Source organism: Aethalodelphis obliquidens, unplaced genomic scaffold (assembly GCF_003676395.1).
Source record: "Aethalodelphis obliquidens isolate GAN/ISIS:26980383/991018 unplaced genomic scaffold, ASM367639v1 scaffold12, whole genome shotgun sequence".
In the NCBI taxonomy this organism is placed as follows: Eukaryota; Metazoa; Chordata; class Mammalia; order Artiodactyla; family Delphinidae; genus Aethalodelphis; species Aethalodelphis obliquidens.
In genome coordinates, this window is record NW_020837956.1 from 41,355,484 (window position 1) to 41,372,017 (window position 16,534).

Below are 16,534 nucleotides of genomic sequence, written 5' to 3' on the forward strand. Positions count from 1 at the left end.
AACTCTCCAAAAGTAGGAGGATTTGGCAGTTTGCATTTGTCGTGAGCATCTGTTGTGCTGTCTGCCCAGCTGTTCCTTCTTTCCTGGGGCCACGCTGTCTCCCTGTCCATCCTGAGGCCGTGATGGGGCTGCCAGGCTCGGGGCTTCCCTGACGGCTGCCCACGTGGGCACAACCGGGCCTCGGACTCCCACAGAGACCCACGGTGTGGACACGTGGCTCTTGCTTGGCCACCTGGAAACTTCCATGAGACTGGATGTCCAGACACTACATCAAGAGCTCCTTTTCCCTGAATTACAAGCAGTTTCAGAGCTACTGGTGGCTGTTTCCTGACATGTACAAAAAGCTCATCCTGGTGGATGAGAATTAAGCCAAAGCACAGAGAAAAGCTAGTTGGGATGTGGAGAGAGACAGACAGACGGACACAGGCAGAGACAGACAGAGCTCTTAAGTTCCTCCGAGCCCCAAATCCACTTGCGCTCAAGGCAAGGGATGCTCTAACCTTTCTCAGTAACCTGAGCCAGGACCTCTGTTTTGTTTTGTCTGCTTAAGCAGCTTGTTGGATTTCAGTCACCTGCACCCTAAACAACAGAGCTGAGGGCTGCATTTTTTTTCTTTTAATTAGTGAAGTATAGTTGATTTACAGTGTTAGTTTCAGGTGTACAACATAGTGACTCAGCATTTTCGCAGATTATACTCCATTGTACTCCATTGTTATTACAAGACAATGGGTGTAATTCCTTGTTCTCTATTTTACACATAGTGGTTTGGGTCTGTTCTAGAGAGCTGCGTTCTTAAAGGGCAGGTGAGCGGACGAGAGCAGCTTGGTGAGGATGCCAGGACAGTACCCGCTTCCCCCGGGGCCGGGGCTGCGCGCTGCAGGAACGGGGTGAAGCTGGGTGGGTCACGTTGTTGCTGCCTGAGGGTGGCTTGGGCCGCAGCACAAAACTACCAGCATTGATCGTGTCCCTCACAAGACAAAGCAAAACAAAGCCCCGTTTCTCTTAAGAACGTCCTGATGAAATAGTAAAAATTATTAATTTTATTAATCTTGACCCCCCCCCCCCCCCCCGAGTAGACATCTTTGTAATACCTCTGGGGCAAAGCAGGAAGCATACAGAAAGCGTCTCTACTGTTTGCCAAAGTTCCCTGGTTGTTTTGAGGGAAAAAGCTCTTGTATGATTGAGCTGCAAGCTGAGCTTGCCACCAAATAACTATGGTTATTCCAACCAGGGTGTTTGGCAGACATTTTCCCCAAAATGAACTGAGCCTTATATATATATATATATTTTTTTTTTTTTTTGGCTGCATTGGGTCTTTGTTGCTGCGTGCGGACTTTCTCTAGTTACGGCGAGCGGGGGGGGCTACTCTTCGTTGCGGTGCGCGGGCTTCTCACTGCGGTGGCTTCTCTTGTTGCGGAGCACGGGCTCTAGGTGCACGGGCTTTAGTAGTTGTGGTGTGTGGGCTCAGTAGTCGTGGCACACGGGCTTAGTTGCTCCGCGGCATGTGGGATCTTCCCAGACCAGGGATCCAGCCCGTGTCCCTTGCATAGGCAGGCAGATTCTTAACCACTGCACCACCACGGAAGTCCCGAGCCTGTCTTTTAAGAAAACAACCGACAGGACTTCCCTGGCGGTCCAGTGGTTAAGACTATGTGCTTCCAATGCAGGGGGCACGGGTTTGATCCCTGGTCGGGGAACTAAAATCCCACAAGCTGCACCATAAGGCCAAAAAAATTAAAAAAAAAAAAAAAAAGGATATTTACGCTGAAAAATGGAAGTACGCAGGAGAAAAGTGCTTGGAGAAAGGAAGAGCAAAGAAGGAAGGGGACAACTGCATGTCAAAGCCCTGGCAGCGAGGAGGGGCGGGAGATGCAGGTGGAGGCCCGGGCAGGCAGAGGGCAGAGAACAAGGGGGAGAGGTGGTCAGGCGCCAGCCACACGGGCCGTGGAGCCAGGGCAGAGTTAGCAAGGAGGGTTAAAGTCGAGCAGTGACATGATCTGGTTTGTGTGTTTTTTTTTTTTAAAGTTAGTTTTTATTTATTTTTCCTTCTTTTTCACTCTTTGAAGGAAATCAGTTCGTGAAGCATGCTCACAGGGACTGGGGAATTATGCTCGTTCGCCTTTTTTTTTTTTTTTTTTTGCGGTACGCGGGCCTCTCACTATTGTGGCCTCTCCCGTTGCGGAGCACAGGCTCCGGACGCGCAGGCTCAGCGGCCATGGCTCACGGGCCCAGCCGCTCCGCGGCATGTGGGATCTTTCCGGACCGGGGCACGAACCCGTGTCCCCTGCGTCGGCAGGCGGACTCCCAACCACTGCGCCACCAGGGAAGACCCTGGTTTGTGTTGTTAAATATACGCTCTGCATAGGACGGACTGCAGTGGGGCAGAGATGGAAGCAGGCGGTCGATTCCAGTTGTCAGCAGCTCCATCAGGCAAGACGACAGGCAGGAGGAGGGGGACGCAGGGATGTGAGGGGATTTGTGGTGTGTTTGGAAGCTCAAATCCACAGGATTCGCTGTAGGTAGGACTGGATGTTGAGGGTGAGGGAGAGGAAATAGGAAAACCCCGAGGCTTTTGGATCAAGGCACTGGGTGGTTGGAGCTGCTGTTTACGGAGTTGGCAAAGGATAGAGAGAGGCATGTTTGGATGTGCGGGACTCGAGTTCGGTTTGGCCACGTTAGTTTTGCGGTACTTATTAGCCCTGGGACACTCCACAATGTTGTGGGCATGCGGAGAGGAGCCACAACTGGCGGGGCGGGGTAAGGAGCGGGCTGAAGGAACAGGGAGTGGCGGCTGTGATGAACTGGCTGATGAGAACAGAGGCTGTGGTTGGATCTGGGAACCTGAGGGAGTGGTGAGAAGGGTGAGGAGGGAAGGAGAGAGCAGTGAGGGGCAGAAAAAAAGTGGGCAGTGATGTCTCACGTGGAACCCTGAAGGATGAGCAGTAATTGTCAAGTGAGGCGCTGGAGAGGCAGGCTCTCTAAGAAGGATGTGGGCACACACGTGCCCACACGTTGCATCCTTTGTTTGCAGTCAGGGTGCAACGGAACCGAATTGAAATAAAAGTGTGCTCTTCACACAGTATTTCTGGAGGTTCTAGAGTCAGCTGTCTGCTTTGGGGATGTGCTGTCTGAGAGCGGTCCAGCCTGAGTCCCACACGTGTTCTAGTTACTTGATTCCCTGTTAGAGACACTGAGGTGAATGGCTGAGATAAGCTGATCTCTTTGATTGATCGATCTGAAGAGATAAACCTAGGCTGATTGAGCAGCTGGATTTTTCCCCCCTTGTCAGCTAAACTGATTAGAAATTCAAGGATTGGGAAGCTTGTATTTTATTCTAGGACATGACATTATATAGGGAAAGGAGATGAGATGAAAAAGGGAAAAAGGAAGCAATTTAAAATTATAGGGTGGTATTGCAGACTGCTGATACTGTAAACATGGGGGGACGGAGAGTACAATATCCCACCCTGAATGGTGCCGGGGGTCCTCTGTGGTGACTTGATCTGGCTTCAAGCCACAGCTGTGCCCCATCTCAGCGGCACGGGCTTAACAAAAATCACTCTTTTTTTTGGCATTTGCTTTCTTCGCTGTAAAATACAAACTATTTAATCACGGTATAAATTGCTTCACAAGATGGCGTCTGGACGTTCAAGGAGACTGTAGCCCTCACCCCGCGACGCATGTGCGCGGTGCTCGAGGGCTTTTAATTTTACCCGAGCCCGTGCAGCGGGAACACAGTGCCGGCCAAGCAGCCCCTCCCCCGGACGACTGAGTTCACGCAGGCCTGGCCACACTCGGCCTCCTGCACGAGGAGCTGACAGCCACGAGTGGGCGGTTGGCCCCGCTCAGGTTCGGCTCCGGGTGGTCACCGGGCCTGAGCCGAGCCGGCAGACAGCCCTCGGGGGACACCTGCCTCGCGCTCGGAGCCCATCCGCCGGCCCGCGGGAAGGAAGCCCTCGGCCCGGGCCTTCGGAGCGCGTCCCGCCGGCTTTCCTTTCCCGCGCCGCCCTCCCTCCTTCCTTCCTTCCCTCCCTCCCTCCCTCCCGGCGGCTCCCGGGGGAGGGGTCGGGGGAGGGGCAGCCCGCGCGGGTCCCGGGTGCAGGTCCCTGGCTCAGACCGGCCCGAGCAGGTCCGGGGTCAGGCGGCGACGCTGCCCCCGGGCCCGGCCATGGTGCAGGCCTGGTACATGGACAAGTCGGCCGACGACCCGCGGCGGCCCCACCGCGGGGAGCCCGCGCGCCCGGTCAGCCTGGAGCAGCTGCGCGGGCTCGGGGTCCTTTACTGGAAGGTACGCGGGACCGGGGGCGCGGTCAGGGTCTTGCGGGGCGGGGGCTCTGGGGCGGGGTCGCGGGCGGGCGAGCCCTCCGCTCATCCCCGAGTTCCCGCGCGCCCCGCGCCCCCGGGAACGGGGTCGCCGCCATGATGGGACCCCGTGCGCCCTGCGCCCTGCGCATGCCTGGCGGCGGGGCCGGGGGTCGGCGTCCAGGCCGTGGTGCGCACTGCGCAGGCTCAGTAGCGGGGTTGGGGGGTTGGGGGGGTGGGCGTTGGGGGTTGGGGGTGTCGGCGCCCAGGGCGAGGCGGGGGCAGTGTGTGAGCGGTCGGAACGTGGCGGAGGGTCCGGTGCCGGCGGGGTCGTCGGCCGTCCGGGTTGAAGGCGGGACGGGAGGGGCGGGAGGGCTTGGGGTCCCTGCAGGGCCCGCGGCGAGTGCGGGTCTCCGGGGGAGGGGCCGGGGCGCCCCCCACGACCTCCTGGAAGGCGGTGTCTTCAGGGCAGTATCGCGTGTGTTCTGAGAAGAAAATAGTTTTACTGCAAATCCCTGCACTTCGGGTTTCGCGGTACATGTGACAGTTTAAGAGCAGGTGTGAGACGGTGGCCAACTTCTGAATGTACCCAAAGGATACAGTAAGACGCTGTAAAAGTCACCTTTGCGGTTTTCCAGGAGATCAAACCCAGTTTCTCCTGCCTTCTCGTTGTGCTCTGGATGGTGAGGCAAAGGGCTGTCGAAATTAAACTTCGTTTACTCTGTATTTTCGTACCTTTCTTAATAATCACCGCGCTTGAGCAGCGACAGCAGGGGGAGCCTTTTTGCCTGTTCTGTTAGTGCCGCCGCAGGGCGGTAGGAAGCGCTCACGCGCTCAGGGTTTGAAGGTGGATGGTGCACTAGTGCATACTGTGTGGATCTGCTCATTTGGGGAGTCGTCTTTCAGCAGCTAACGTATCGCCGACTAGTACTTTGAGGTATTCTGAGTTTGCTGTTCAGTAGTTGGGATACCATGCGCATTTTATTGCAACATAAGGCAAAATGTGTGAAATTCTTTACCAGTAGTTTTAAGGAGGAGTTCATAGTAATGGTGTCTGGGGCCCAAGGGGTGTGGTTCATGAAGAAGATGACCTTAAAATTGGACGTTAGGGCTTCCCTGGTGGCGCAGTGGTTGAGAGTCCGCCTGCCGATGCAGGGGACACGGGTTCGTGCCCGGGTCCGGGAGGATCCCACATGCTGCAGAGCGGCTGGGCCCGTGAGCCATGGCCGCTGAGCCTGCGCGTCTGGAGCCTGTGCTCCGCAACGGGAGAGGCCACAACAGTGAGAGACCCGCGTACCGCAAAAAAAAAAAAAAAAAATTGGACGTTAAACAGTTGATGGGATTGTGATAAGTGGAAACAGGGAAAGGCCGTTCCAGGCGTAGGAAGGTGTCAGGAGCAGGGGTGTGGGGCTGTGAAGCATCAGGTGTTTTTGAAGAGCAGCCCATAATCGCATTTGGTTTAGAAATTCGTAGGTGTTTTAAAAACAGGGAATAGGGACAGAGGAGTAGAAAAGGCAGCCCGGGCCAGGTGGTAGAAGGCCTCTTGTCTCTGTCTAAGGAATTTGCCGTTTATTTGTAGGCTCTGACAGCTTCAGGTGTTTTGGCCCAGGGAAGCAACGTAACCAAAGAGATGCTATCGAGAGATCAGTTAGACTTGCAGAGCGGATTGGTGGCAGAGGAACAGGGCATGGCGGTGTGGACAGGCTTGAGACGATGAGAGCTTCCCCTGGGCTCCTGACGGTGGGACTGGAATCCCCCAGGCAGGACCGTTGCGGAGAAGGGAGGTGGGAATTAAACACAACTGCATAGTTTTTAGCTGTTATGGAGAGTGGGAAAACCATTAAAAGAAATAGGGAAAGGAGGGGGAGAAAGGTTGGTTTAGTATGGACAAAGGACTGGATGATAAATTTGGAGTATAATATTGGAGATCCAGAGAGAGAATGTCTCGATGCACTCATGTGGCCTCCTGTTTGTGTTTTAAACTCTTAGCTGGATGCCGACAAATACGAGAATGATCCGGAATTAGAGAAGATCCGAAAGGAGAGGAACTACTCCTGGATGGACATCATAACCATATGCAAAGACAGACTCCCAAATTACGAAGAAAAGGTGAGGGAGCGCTAAAGTATTTGAAAAGGGGAATCATTATATTTGCTACTAATAAACACAAGCTTCTCTTTCCTTTTTAATGTCTTCATTTTGGTTTTATATCAGAGTAATGCTGGCCTCATAGAATAGGCTGCAAAATACTCCCTCCTTTTAAGTTTTTTGGAAGAGTATGTGTAGAATGGGTTTAATTTTTCCTTAAGTGTTTGGCAGATTAACCAGTGAAGTCATGGGACTGGAGCTTTCTTTGTAGGAAGGTTTTTAGCTACGAATTCAATTTTTTTACCAGATACAGGGCTATCCAGAATATCTGTTTCTTGAATAATCTTAAGTAGTTTGTGTCCTTCAAGGCATTTGTCCATTCCATCTGAGTTGTCAGATTCATTGGCATGAAGTTATTCAGACTATTCCCTTATTATCCTCACAATATCTGTAGAATCTGTAGTGCTGTCTCCTTCATTCCTGATATTGGTAATTTGTGTCCCTTCTCTCCTTTGCCCAAGTTCCGCTAGAAGTTTATCAGTTTTGTTGATCTTACCAAACAGCTTTTGGTTTCATTGATTTTTCAATATTGTTTTTCTGTTCTCTATTATGTTGAATTCTGCTCTTGTCTTTATTTGCCTTCTTCTACTCACCTTGGGTTTAATTGCTCTTCTTTTTCTAATTTTTTAAAGTGGATGCTGAGGTCATTGACGTGAAGCCTTCCTTCTTTTTTTTTTTTTGCGGTACGCAGGCCTCTCACAGTTGTGGCCTCTCCCGTTGCAGAGCACAGGCTCCGGACACGCAGGCTCAGCGGCCATGGCTCACGGGCCCACCTGGTCTGCGGCATGTGGGATCTTCCCGGACCGGGGCACGAACCCGTGTCCCCTGCATTGGCAGGCGGACTCTCAACCACTGCGCCACCAGGGAAGCCCGTCTTCTTTTTTAATATAGGTGTTTAGTTCTGTAAATGTTCCCCTGTGTGCTGCTTGAGTGGCATCACACAAATTTTGTTTGGTATTTTCATTTTCATTCAATTTAGGATATCTCTGAATTAACTTCCTTTTTGATTTCTTCTTTGAACTATATAGGTTTCTTGACATATGTTAGTTTCCAGTTATTTGGGGACTTTTCCAGAGATTTGTCTTCTGTTAGTTTCTGATTTAGCTCCATTGTAGTGAGAGAGTGTGTTTTGTATGATTTGAGTCCTTGTAAATATGTGAAGTCTTGTTTTATGGGCCAGAATATAGTCCATCTTGGTGAAGGCGCCATGTGAGCTTGAGAAGAATGTGTGTTCTACTGTTGTTGGTTGAAGTATTCTGTGAATGTCAGTTATTTCCAGTTGATTGATGGTGCTGTTCAGTTCAACTGTATCCTTACTGTGGTTAGAGGCATACTTGTTTAAGACTGTTATGTCCTCCTGGAGATTTGACCCTTTTGTCATTACGTAGTATACACCTTTATCCCTTGTGAGGTTCTTGTACTGAAGTCTGCTTTGTCTGAAAGTAATGTAGCTCCTTGAGCCTTCTTTTGGTTAGTGTTAACGTGGTGTTTCTTTCTCCAGATCTTCACTTTTAACCTATTTGTGTATTTATATTGATAGTGGATTTCCCGTAGACAGCATATAGTTAGAGGGTTTTTTGTTTGTTTGTTTTTTGCTTTTAATCTATTCTGACAGTCTCTGTCTTTTAATTGATGGATTTAGACCATTCGCATTAAATTGATTATTGATGTGGTTGGATTGATACATACCATATTTGTAACTTTTAATTTATTATACTTGTTCTTTATTATTTAAAAAATGTACTCCTCTTTTTCTTCCTTGTCTGATTTTAATTGAGCATTTTGTGTGATTCTGTTTTCTTTCCTCTTAGCTTATCATTTAAAAAAATGTTTTAGTGATTGCCTTAGGGTTTTATTTATTTTATTTTTTTATTTTTTATTAATTAATTAATTTATTTTTGGCTGTGTTGGGTCTTCAGTTCTGTGCGAGGGCTTTCTCTAGTTGCGGCGAGTGGGGGGCCACTCTTCATCGCGGTGCGCAGGCCTTTCACTGTCGCGGCCTCTCTTATTGTGGGGCACAGGCTCCAGATGCGCAGGCTCGGTAGTTGTGGCTCACGGGCCTAGTTGCTCCGCGGCATGTGGGATCCTCCCAGACCAGGGCTCGAACCCATGTCCCCTGCATCGGCAGGCGGACTCTCAACCACTGTGCCACCAGGGAAGCCCTGTTTTCATTTTTAAGTAGTAAATTATATTGTGAAGAGGTTTAAATCCTATTTAAAAATACTCTTTAATTACCGTATAGTTAGCATTTCTGATGCTCCTTACTCTGTTGCATGAGTCCCTGTTTCCATTTGGAAACTCAAGTCTGAGTTGGTCTTGGTTGATTGATTTATCTTCTGGTTAAAGGTCATGTTTTCTCACTTCTTTGTGTGTTTGGTAATTTTTGATTGGATGCCAGACACTGTGATTTTGTTCCCTTGGGTGCTGGATATTGTTGTATCAGTATAAATATTCTTGAGTTTTGTTCTGGAATGCATGTAAGCTTATTGGAAACAATTTGATCCTTTTGGGTCTTTCCTTTAAGACTTGTTAGGTAGACCAACCTGTAGCTAATTATTCCCCACTAAGGAAGCACAGTTCCTTTGTGTACACCACACAAAGCCCCGTGAACAGTGAGGTTTTCCCAGTCTGACTGGTAGGAGAGGCACTGTTCCTGGATCGGTGTCAGTGCCAGGAGCTGCTCCTTTCAATCCTGAAGAATCCGAGTGGTTCTCTCCCAGCCTCAGGTAGTCTTCCTAGGCCCATTCTGATGCGCTCTCAGAAGAAAACTGGAGGGAGATCCTCGGCGGGTCTTTGGGATTTTCTCTGTGAAGTTCTCTCCTTGGGTACTCCCGTCTTGCATACTAGCTCCCTTGGTCTCCCCAGATGCTCAGCTCTGCTCTTCAGCTCAGGGTGCCCTGCCTGGGTCCCCCGCTCCCTGCACCACCGCCTGAGAACTCTCTCAAGGTTTGAACTAGAGCAGGAGTAGGGTTCCCCTCTCTTGTTTCTGCCTCACGGGTCACTTTCTTCCCTTTCCTGGTGTCTGGTGTTTTGCAGACCATTATTTCTTATATTGTGTTTGTTTTGACTGTTGGAGGTGGGAGGGGAAATCCAGTTTCTGTTACCCCATCTCATATGGAAGTGAAGTCAGCATTGTTTTAAGCTGTTAGTTTTATGGTAATTCCCAGGTGCCCGTTAATAAAGAAACTCACTGATCCTTGGCAAAATGAGAAAACAGATGTGCAGAGTTTTTAATAAGTTAAATGACTGCCTTGTTTTTGGAATTGTTATCTTTGCTTTCTCAGGAATAAGGTGACTCCGTTATGAAACAATAGCGACAATAATAGTTGTCTTAGAATTTTTCTTTCTTGACAAAAGTTGGCAGCTGTGTAGGGACTTCCTGGTGGCGCAGTGGTTGGGGGTCCACCTGCCGATGCAGGGGACACGGGTTCGTGCCCCGGTCCGGGAAGATCCCACATGCCGCGGAGCGGCTGGGCCCGTGAGCCATGGCCGCTGAGCCTGCGCGTCTGGAGCCTGTGCCCCGCAACGGGAGGGGCCACAACAGTGAGAGGCCCGCGTACCGCAAAAAAAAAAAAAAAGCTGGCAGTTGTGTTGGTCCCAAGACTTTTTCTTTCATCGAGCTGAGCTATGAACTGTGACGCTATGAGGAAAATAAACGGCTCACTGAGCTTTAGCCTCTTAGTCTTATCATTGGACACCTGGAGGGGGTGTGGACCGCTTCCCATGGTCATGTTGATAAAGCCAGGCCCAGAACCCAGGTCCTCCCCCTGGTCTCAGGCTCTTTCTGCTGAACCCGCCAGGAAGGCTCCCTTCCATTAGCTTGGATGTCTTCTGTGTGTGTTCCTGAAAAAGAAAATTTAAGTAGGTGAACCAACACTTAACACGTTGACCTAAGAATGAAAGTGGTGCAGCGACACCAAAATTGTTTAAAATAGATGTGTTTTGTGTTTTTTATCTCCTTACTTTGTTCTATATCAAATTATTCTTGTCACTCAGAGCACAAATATTATAACACCTTACAGAATGACGAAAGTTTTCACCAAGTGCCCTACTGAGTCATGAGATCCTCCGAGATTTAAATGGTGTTTTCTTACTTGGAATTTTAGACTTCCCATCTTCCACAGAAGGGGCTCATATATTGTAAATGCTAGTAGTTAGATTATTTTCATCATTACCATCTTGTAGAATAGCTTCTCTCCTGAAATAAAACCCTGTTCCTAATACAGGCTTATCTCTCTTGTTCTTGTAAAACAAACTTCTTTATTATCTGATTATCTCGTGTTTGCCTTAGGTTTCCTCGTGGTTAGACTCAGGTTGTGCGTTTTTGGCAGGAATTCTACAGAAGTGGTGTTGTGTCTGCCCAGGGTACCCTGTCGGGAGGCACGTGCTGTCAGAGGGTTGTGTCACCGGTGATGCTGAACTTGGTTAGGCTGGTGCCCATCAAGTTTCTGCGTTGTGAAGTGACCATTTTTTCCCCTGTGTAACGAATAAGAAATTTGTGGAGAGTTACTTTTCGACTGTGAATATCGTGTTTTCTATCAAACTTTGACTTGGTGATTTTAGTAAATCTTGATGGTTCCTGCCTGAAACAGTGTCAGTGTCAGGGTGAAAACGGTGCCCTTCTAGCCGTCATCCTCCTGTACTGAGCTGGCCTCTCCGTTCTCTGCTGTTGATGTACATCCACACGGGCTTATGGAGTCTTATTTAATGCTCTGTAGTCCATTCCTGCCACGATCCACTTTGATGTTCAGATTGTTCCAGACTCGGCAAGTGGGCACCCCTGTCAGTGGCCCCTGCCCTCCTGACGCGTCCCCTCATGCTCATCAGCACCTCCGTGCTGTCTGGGTCAGCGTGTTCCAGGCTTTTCCCCTGACCCGGCCCTGGAATCGGCTGTTCTTCCGGGGACTTAGAAACCCAGACAGGGCGCTTGGTGCCCTCATTGCTACTCTGGGGTCAGTGCCCAGGTCCTTCTGCCAACTGGATGAGGGAGGGGAGAGAGAGAGAGAGAGAGAGAGAGAGTGTGTGTGTCCGTGTGTGTATGTGTACTTGTGTGTCCGTGTGTGTATTGTGTCTGTGTGTATGTCCATGTGTGTGTGTGCGTGTCCGTGTGTGTATATGTGTGTGTCCGTGTACGTATGTGTGTGTGTCTGTGCGTTTGTGTCCATCTGTGTGTATCCATGTGTATGTTCGTGTGTCTGTGTGTGTGTCTGTGTGTGCGTGTGTCTGTGCATGTGTGTGCCCATGTGTATATATATGTATCCGTGTGTATATGTGTGTGTCCGCTTGTGTGTGTGTGTCCGTGTGTGTGTCCGTCCCCGTGTTAGTCCGTGTGTGTCCGTGTGTGTGTGTCCGTGTGTGTCCCCGTGTGTCTGTGTGTGTGTGTGTGTGTGTCCCTGTGTGTCCGTGTGTGTGCATGTCCGTGTGAGAGCAATCTTTGGTTCACACTGATGCCTCTGAGTCCAGTCACACTCCTGGGACGACTCCTCAGTCTGTAGAGAGAGGCTCAGGTCTCTGTCCTCCCACAGCAAGAACCCGGCTCCAGTCCCGCCGGCCCTTCTACACACCCCGTGCTTCCGGGGTGGCAGCTGCAGCCACGCTGTTACGAACAGCAGACCGGTCCCTGGAGTTCCAGGCTTGTTTGTGGTCCTGTCTCAGACTGAGGATGTAGTCAAAGTAATGTGTTCAGAAGGTACTTAGATGAGTTTTCTCTTCCTTCTTTGGTCATGAGCGTCTCTCTTGATTTCAGACGTATGGCCCCCCGCCACCGCCCCCAAGCCTGTTTTCATTTTATTTATGTCTGTGTAAAACATAACTAGGTTCTAAAGCCAAAATTACGCAACAGGGCAGATCCGTGTCCCCGCCTCCTCCACACCGTACCGCTGACCCCGCTGTGCTGCTGGTCTCTGGTTGTCGTGATGGTGACTCCCGTCCGCTGTGTATTCTCCCGCTCTGCTTGGGCCTGTGAATTGTTCCCAGTGTCTTACGGCCAGTACGGCAGGGAGTGACGTGTGCACACTGTGTGTCGCCAGGGCGTCTCTTCAGGGTGAACCCCATAAGGGGTGCGGGGTCAGCGTATGCTCAGTTGTGCTGATCTTCCGGGGGCTCTGGGCCCCGAGCGGCGGGGGGCCCGTCCTCACAGCCTCACCGGCCCACGGGGTTGACAGGGAGGCGTTCATGTGCTGTGCTCTCACTGTCAGTGGTGATTTTCCAAACATCTGTGGATTTTCCAGAAACGTGCCGACGTTATTCAAGGAAAGCTTTAAAACTCCTGCGCAGGAGGGGGAGAGATGGGAGATCATAACAGGGCAAGATGGGCGTTTACTGTAGGATGCTTTCAACTTTTGTTCGTATTTGAATATTTTTATTATGAACGTTAGAGGGATAAAGATCTGAAAAACACAAAAGTACATTTGGACAGGTGGAAAGTGTTTGTTGAGACAGTGACTGTCTTCCTCAGATGCACACGTGGCTTCTGATCTGCCCGTGTGATCAACGCGACTGCTGTGTGCATTTGATCTCGTGATGGTGTGTGCGAGGGATCGCGTGATGTGTGTGTGCGTGTGTGATCAGCATGATGGGGTGTGTGATCACGTGATGTGTGTGTGCGTGTGTGATCAGCATGATGGGGTGTGTGATCACGTGATGTGTGTGTGCGTGCGATCAGCGTGCCTGCCGTGTGTGCTGCAGGAGCCAGGATGTCTGCGTGGGAGTCTAGGCTCTACACACCCAGGCTGTGTGATGTTGGGCTGGCGACCTAGCCTCTCTGAGCCACATCCCTCATCTGTCCATCTGCAGAGAGCACCTGAGTGAGTTATTCATATAAAGCACTGAGAGCGTTGCCCGGCACGCGGTAAGCGCCGTGTGTTCCTTCTTTCCTTTCCCGCTAGTCCACCGGTCGGCTCCACAAAGCATTGTAGCTCCTGCCCCCTCGTACGTAGGATGATATTTCCTATCTGTGGAGCACGTGTCTGGCAGCTCAGTCCTGGTGTTCAGGGCTCACGAGAACCCCTCCTGCTCTAGATTAAGATGTTTTATGAGGAGCATTTACACCTGGATGATGAGATCCGCTACATCCTGGACGGCAGTGGGTACTTCGACGTGAGGGATAAAGAGGACAGGTGGATCCGGATCTTCATGGAGAAAGGAGACATGATCACTCTCCCCGCCGGGATATACCACCGCTTCACGCTGGACGAGAAGGTGGGCCTTTCGTCTTCTCTGCTGGGGCCTGGTCTGTGCACGGACGTGGACACTCAGCCTTGTGGCGTGAGGCGAGGATGCTACCTACCTCTGAGCGAGTGGCCGGCGCCACAGAGCCCCCCGCCCACCCGGGCCCGTGCACGCAGGTCAGCGGGAGGCATCCGTCCAGGGGTCCGGCTTTGTACGGGTCTCAGGGTCACTGCTCCCTCGTCATTTTAAGAGCATTTCAGTTGGGCCTTAACAGTCGTGCACTAGAGCCACCGAGACCGGCCACAGAAGCGGGAATAGGGCGGCTCTGAGGGTCTCTGGGTGTGATTCGGACGAATCTGAGATTGAAGCACGATTTTTGGCTGGGAACTGAACGCACTAGGTTTAGAACTCAGGATTATGAGGCGGTGTGTGAAGAAGGGTCGCCTTGTCACCCCTGTTCCCAGCGCCCAGTATCTCTCCCTGAAAGTAACCACTGTATGTCCTTAAAAATCTCCTTAGCGCGCTGTCGCCCATATCAGGCGACCGTGAGCCAGTATCCTTTCCCTTTTCCTCGGGAGGCAGCCGACTGCCGCAGGCGGGGCTGCATTTTCCTTCTTTCTGCTCGTCGTGCTTTGGGATCGTTTCGTTTCAGGATGTAAAGGGCCTCATTCCTGTTTACAGCTGCCTGGTGTCCACTGTGGGACATACCCTGATTTAGCCCATTGACGGCTGACCCCTAAAGATGGGTACGCCAACTGTTTCCAGTTTTTTGCTGTTGTAAACGGTGCCGTAATAAGTAACCTCACACATTCGTCATTTTGTACTTATGTGAGTGTACCTGAGGGATAAATTGCTGAAAGTGAACCCTGGATGGACAGATGTGCACGTTTCTACTGTGACGCAGGCTGCCCTCCCTTCTAATTCGTGGGAAACCGGTACCAAAGGAAGCAGGAGGGGAGGAGGGGCACACGCCCAGGCGGGGTCAGCGCTCACGGCTGGGGTGTTTCCCGAGAGAGTGCAGGGTCAGCGCTGAGCTGGAGCCGCAGATGCTTTGGCCGCCCGAGCACGAGGCCTTCTCGCCGTGGCACCGACGCTGCCTCTCAGAAGATGGAAGAAAGTGCTAAGACCCAGGGATAAAACAGCAAGGAGCGTTAACCTCCGTAGCTGGTCTAACCGTTGCTGCTGTGTTTGCTTGTTTTCTAGAACTACGTGAAGGCCATGCGGCTGTTTGTGGGAGACCCAGTGTGGACGGCGTACAACCGGCCGGCTGACCACTTCGAGGCCCGCGGGCAGTACCTAGAGTTTTTGGCGCAGACGGCCTAGCAGTGCCCTGGGGTCTGGCGCACCCCGGCCCCTCTTGTGAAGGTCTCAGGCCTGATGCAGCAGAAAAGCAGTCGTATTCTCTTTGCTTTTGTGTTGTAGACTTGAGGCTAGGTGAGCTTTCCTCTGCGAGACTGTTGGATCAGAATACGTTTTAATGGGAGCAGCTATAGAACCGGTTTGCACGTGGAAGCACCTGTGGAGATCTGGGCAAATCCACTCATTTTCTCTGATTCAGGATCAGTGGTCAGTGGCCCTGTGTCAGCTCATGCCTTCAGCTGCGACCCAGTGAGTTTCAGCGCCCCAAACGCAGCCGCTTAGCTGCCCCACCTGGACCCGATTCTTGGACTTTAAGCAGATACCAGGCGAGGCCACGCCTGCCCTGTGCGAAGGAGTGACAGTGGATGACAGGAGTGAGCAGAGAGAAGACGCTTTTCTCCCAAAACACGGGGGAAGCTGGGTAGGGGGTGCCATGGGGGATGCGCTGGCGTGTTAGGGGGACCCTCGCTTGATCATGCCACGTTTTTGTTCACGATAAAGTAGCTGCCTTAACGTTATGCTTGTGGCTTGGAGTTACCTTATATTCTGGTACATGTGGTTCCTTAAAATCACCCCAGTTAGATCCTTTGTGGGATTGTATGTGTGTATAATTAATTTTTATTTTATCTGGGTTATTACTTGTTCCAGGTGAGATTTCTAGGTTAAACTCCCTACAGTAAATCTCTTTTACAATCAAGCCTTTGAATTTTAACAGAAACACTTGTACCTTTTTTTTTAGTTAACAATTCTGAGATACAATTATACCTAATTCGTTATAATCATAGAAAAACCCTAAATTAACCTCATATTTGAAGGGCAGTTTGCTTTAAGTATTTCTTTTAAACTGGATTAAAAATCTTTATGTTAAAAGTGATCTGTCAGGACTTCCCTGGTGGTCCAGTGGTTAAGACTCTGCGCTCCCAATGCAGGGGACACGGGTTCGATTCCTGGTCTGGTCTAAGATCGAACTGGGAGCTAAGATCCCACATGCTGCGCAGTGCGGCCAAATTAAAAAAAAAAAAAGAAAAGCGATCGGTCATCACTTCCACATTGTTCTTGGGGGCGTGTGTCCACGGCACAGAGGAAATGCTGAATTTCAGGATTAACGTGTGCGCTGGCAGCACGATGATAACTCCACCAGCCCCCCAGGGCCTTGCGTGCTGCTGTCCTCCTTCTTCCCTTGATGGGCCTCCAGGGACGCCCCGGAGCAAGGGCGGCTCCTCCTGCAGGCCTGGCACAGCGCTAGAGAGCACGGTCCTTCGTGCGTTCACAGTCGTCAGGACGCTACGTCGGGGTCTCCCAGGAGCACACGGCTGCGAGCTGAGCTGTCCGTCTGGAGCCAGGTGCACCCGCTTGTTGAGTAAGACACGACTCCACGTGTGTTATTTTACAAACGTGTCCTCTCTTGGAAGGCATGCAGCACTTACTGGAGGCCGGCTGCGGCTGGGATGCGATGAGCCAGAACGTGAATTCATTGCCCTTGGGTGTAGCTTCACGCTGGTTCACGTGTCGGCACTTTAAAGCAATGCCCGCTTTCCCCTTGTTCCTGCTGAGG

General features: G+C 51.1%; 1 protein-coding gene across 1 annotated transcript; it reads left to right on the forward strand.

Annotated features, from left to right (window-relative positions):
- The first annotated feature begins 3,688 nt into the window (after positions 1 to 3,688).
- On the forward strand, positions 3,689 to 15,853 carry ADI1 (acireductone dioxygenase 1). Its single transcript, XM_027113872.1, has 4 exons — positions 3,689 to 4,288; positions 6,292 to 6,411; positions 13,471 to 13,650; positions 14,824 to 15,853. The coding sequence occupies exons 1-4, from the start codon at positions 4,169 to 4,171 to the stop codon at positions 14,941 to 14,943; spliced, it is 540 nt and encodes a 179-aa protein (XP_026969673.1). The 5' UTR covers positions 3,689 to 4,168; the 3' UTR covers positions 14,944 to 15,853.
- Positions 15,854 to 16,534: the final 681 nt, after the last annotated feature.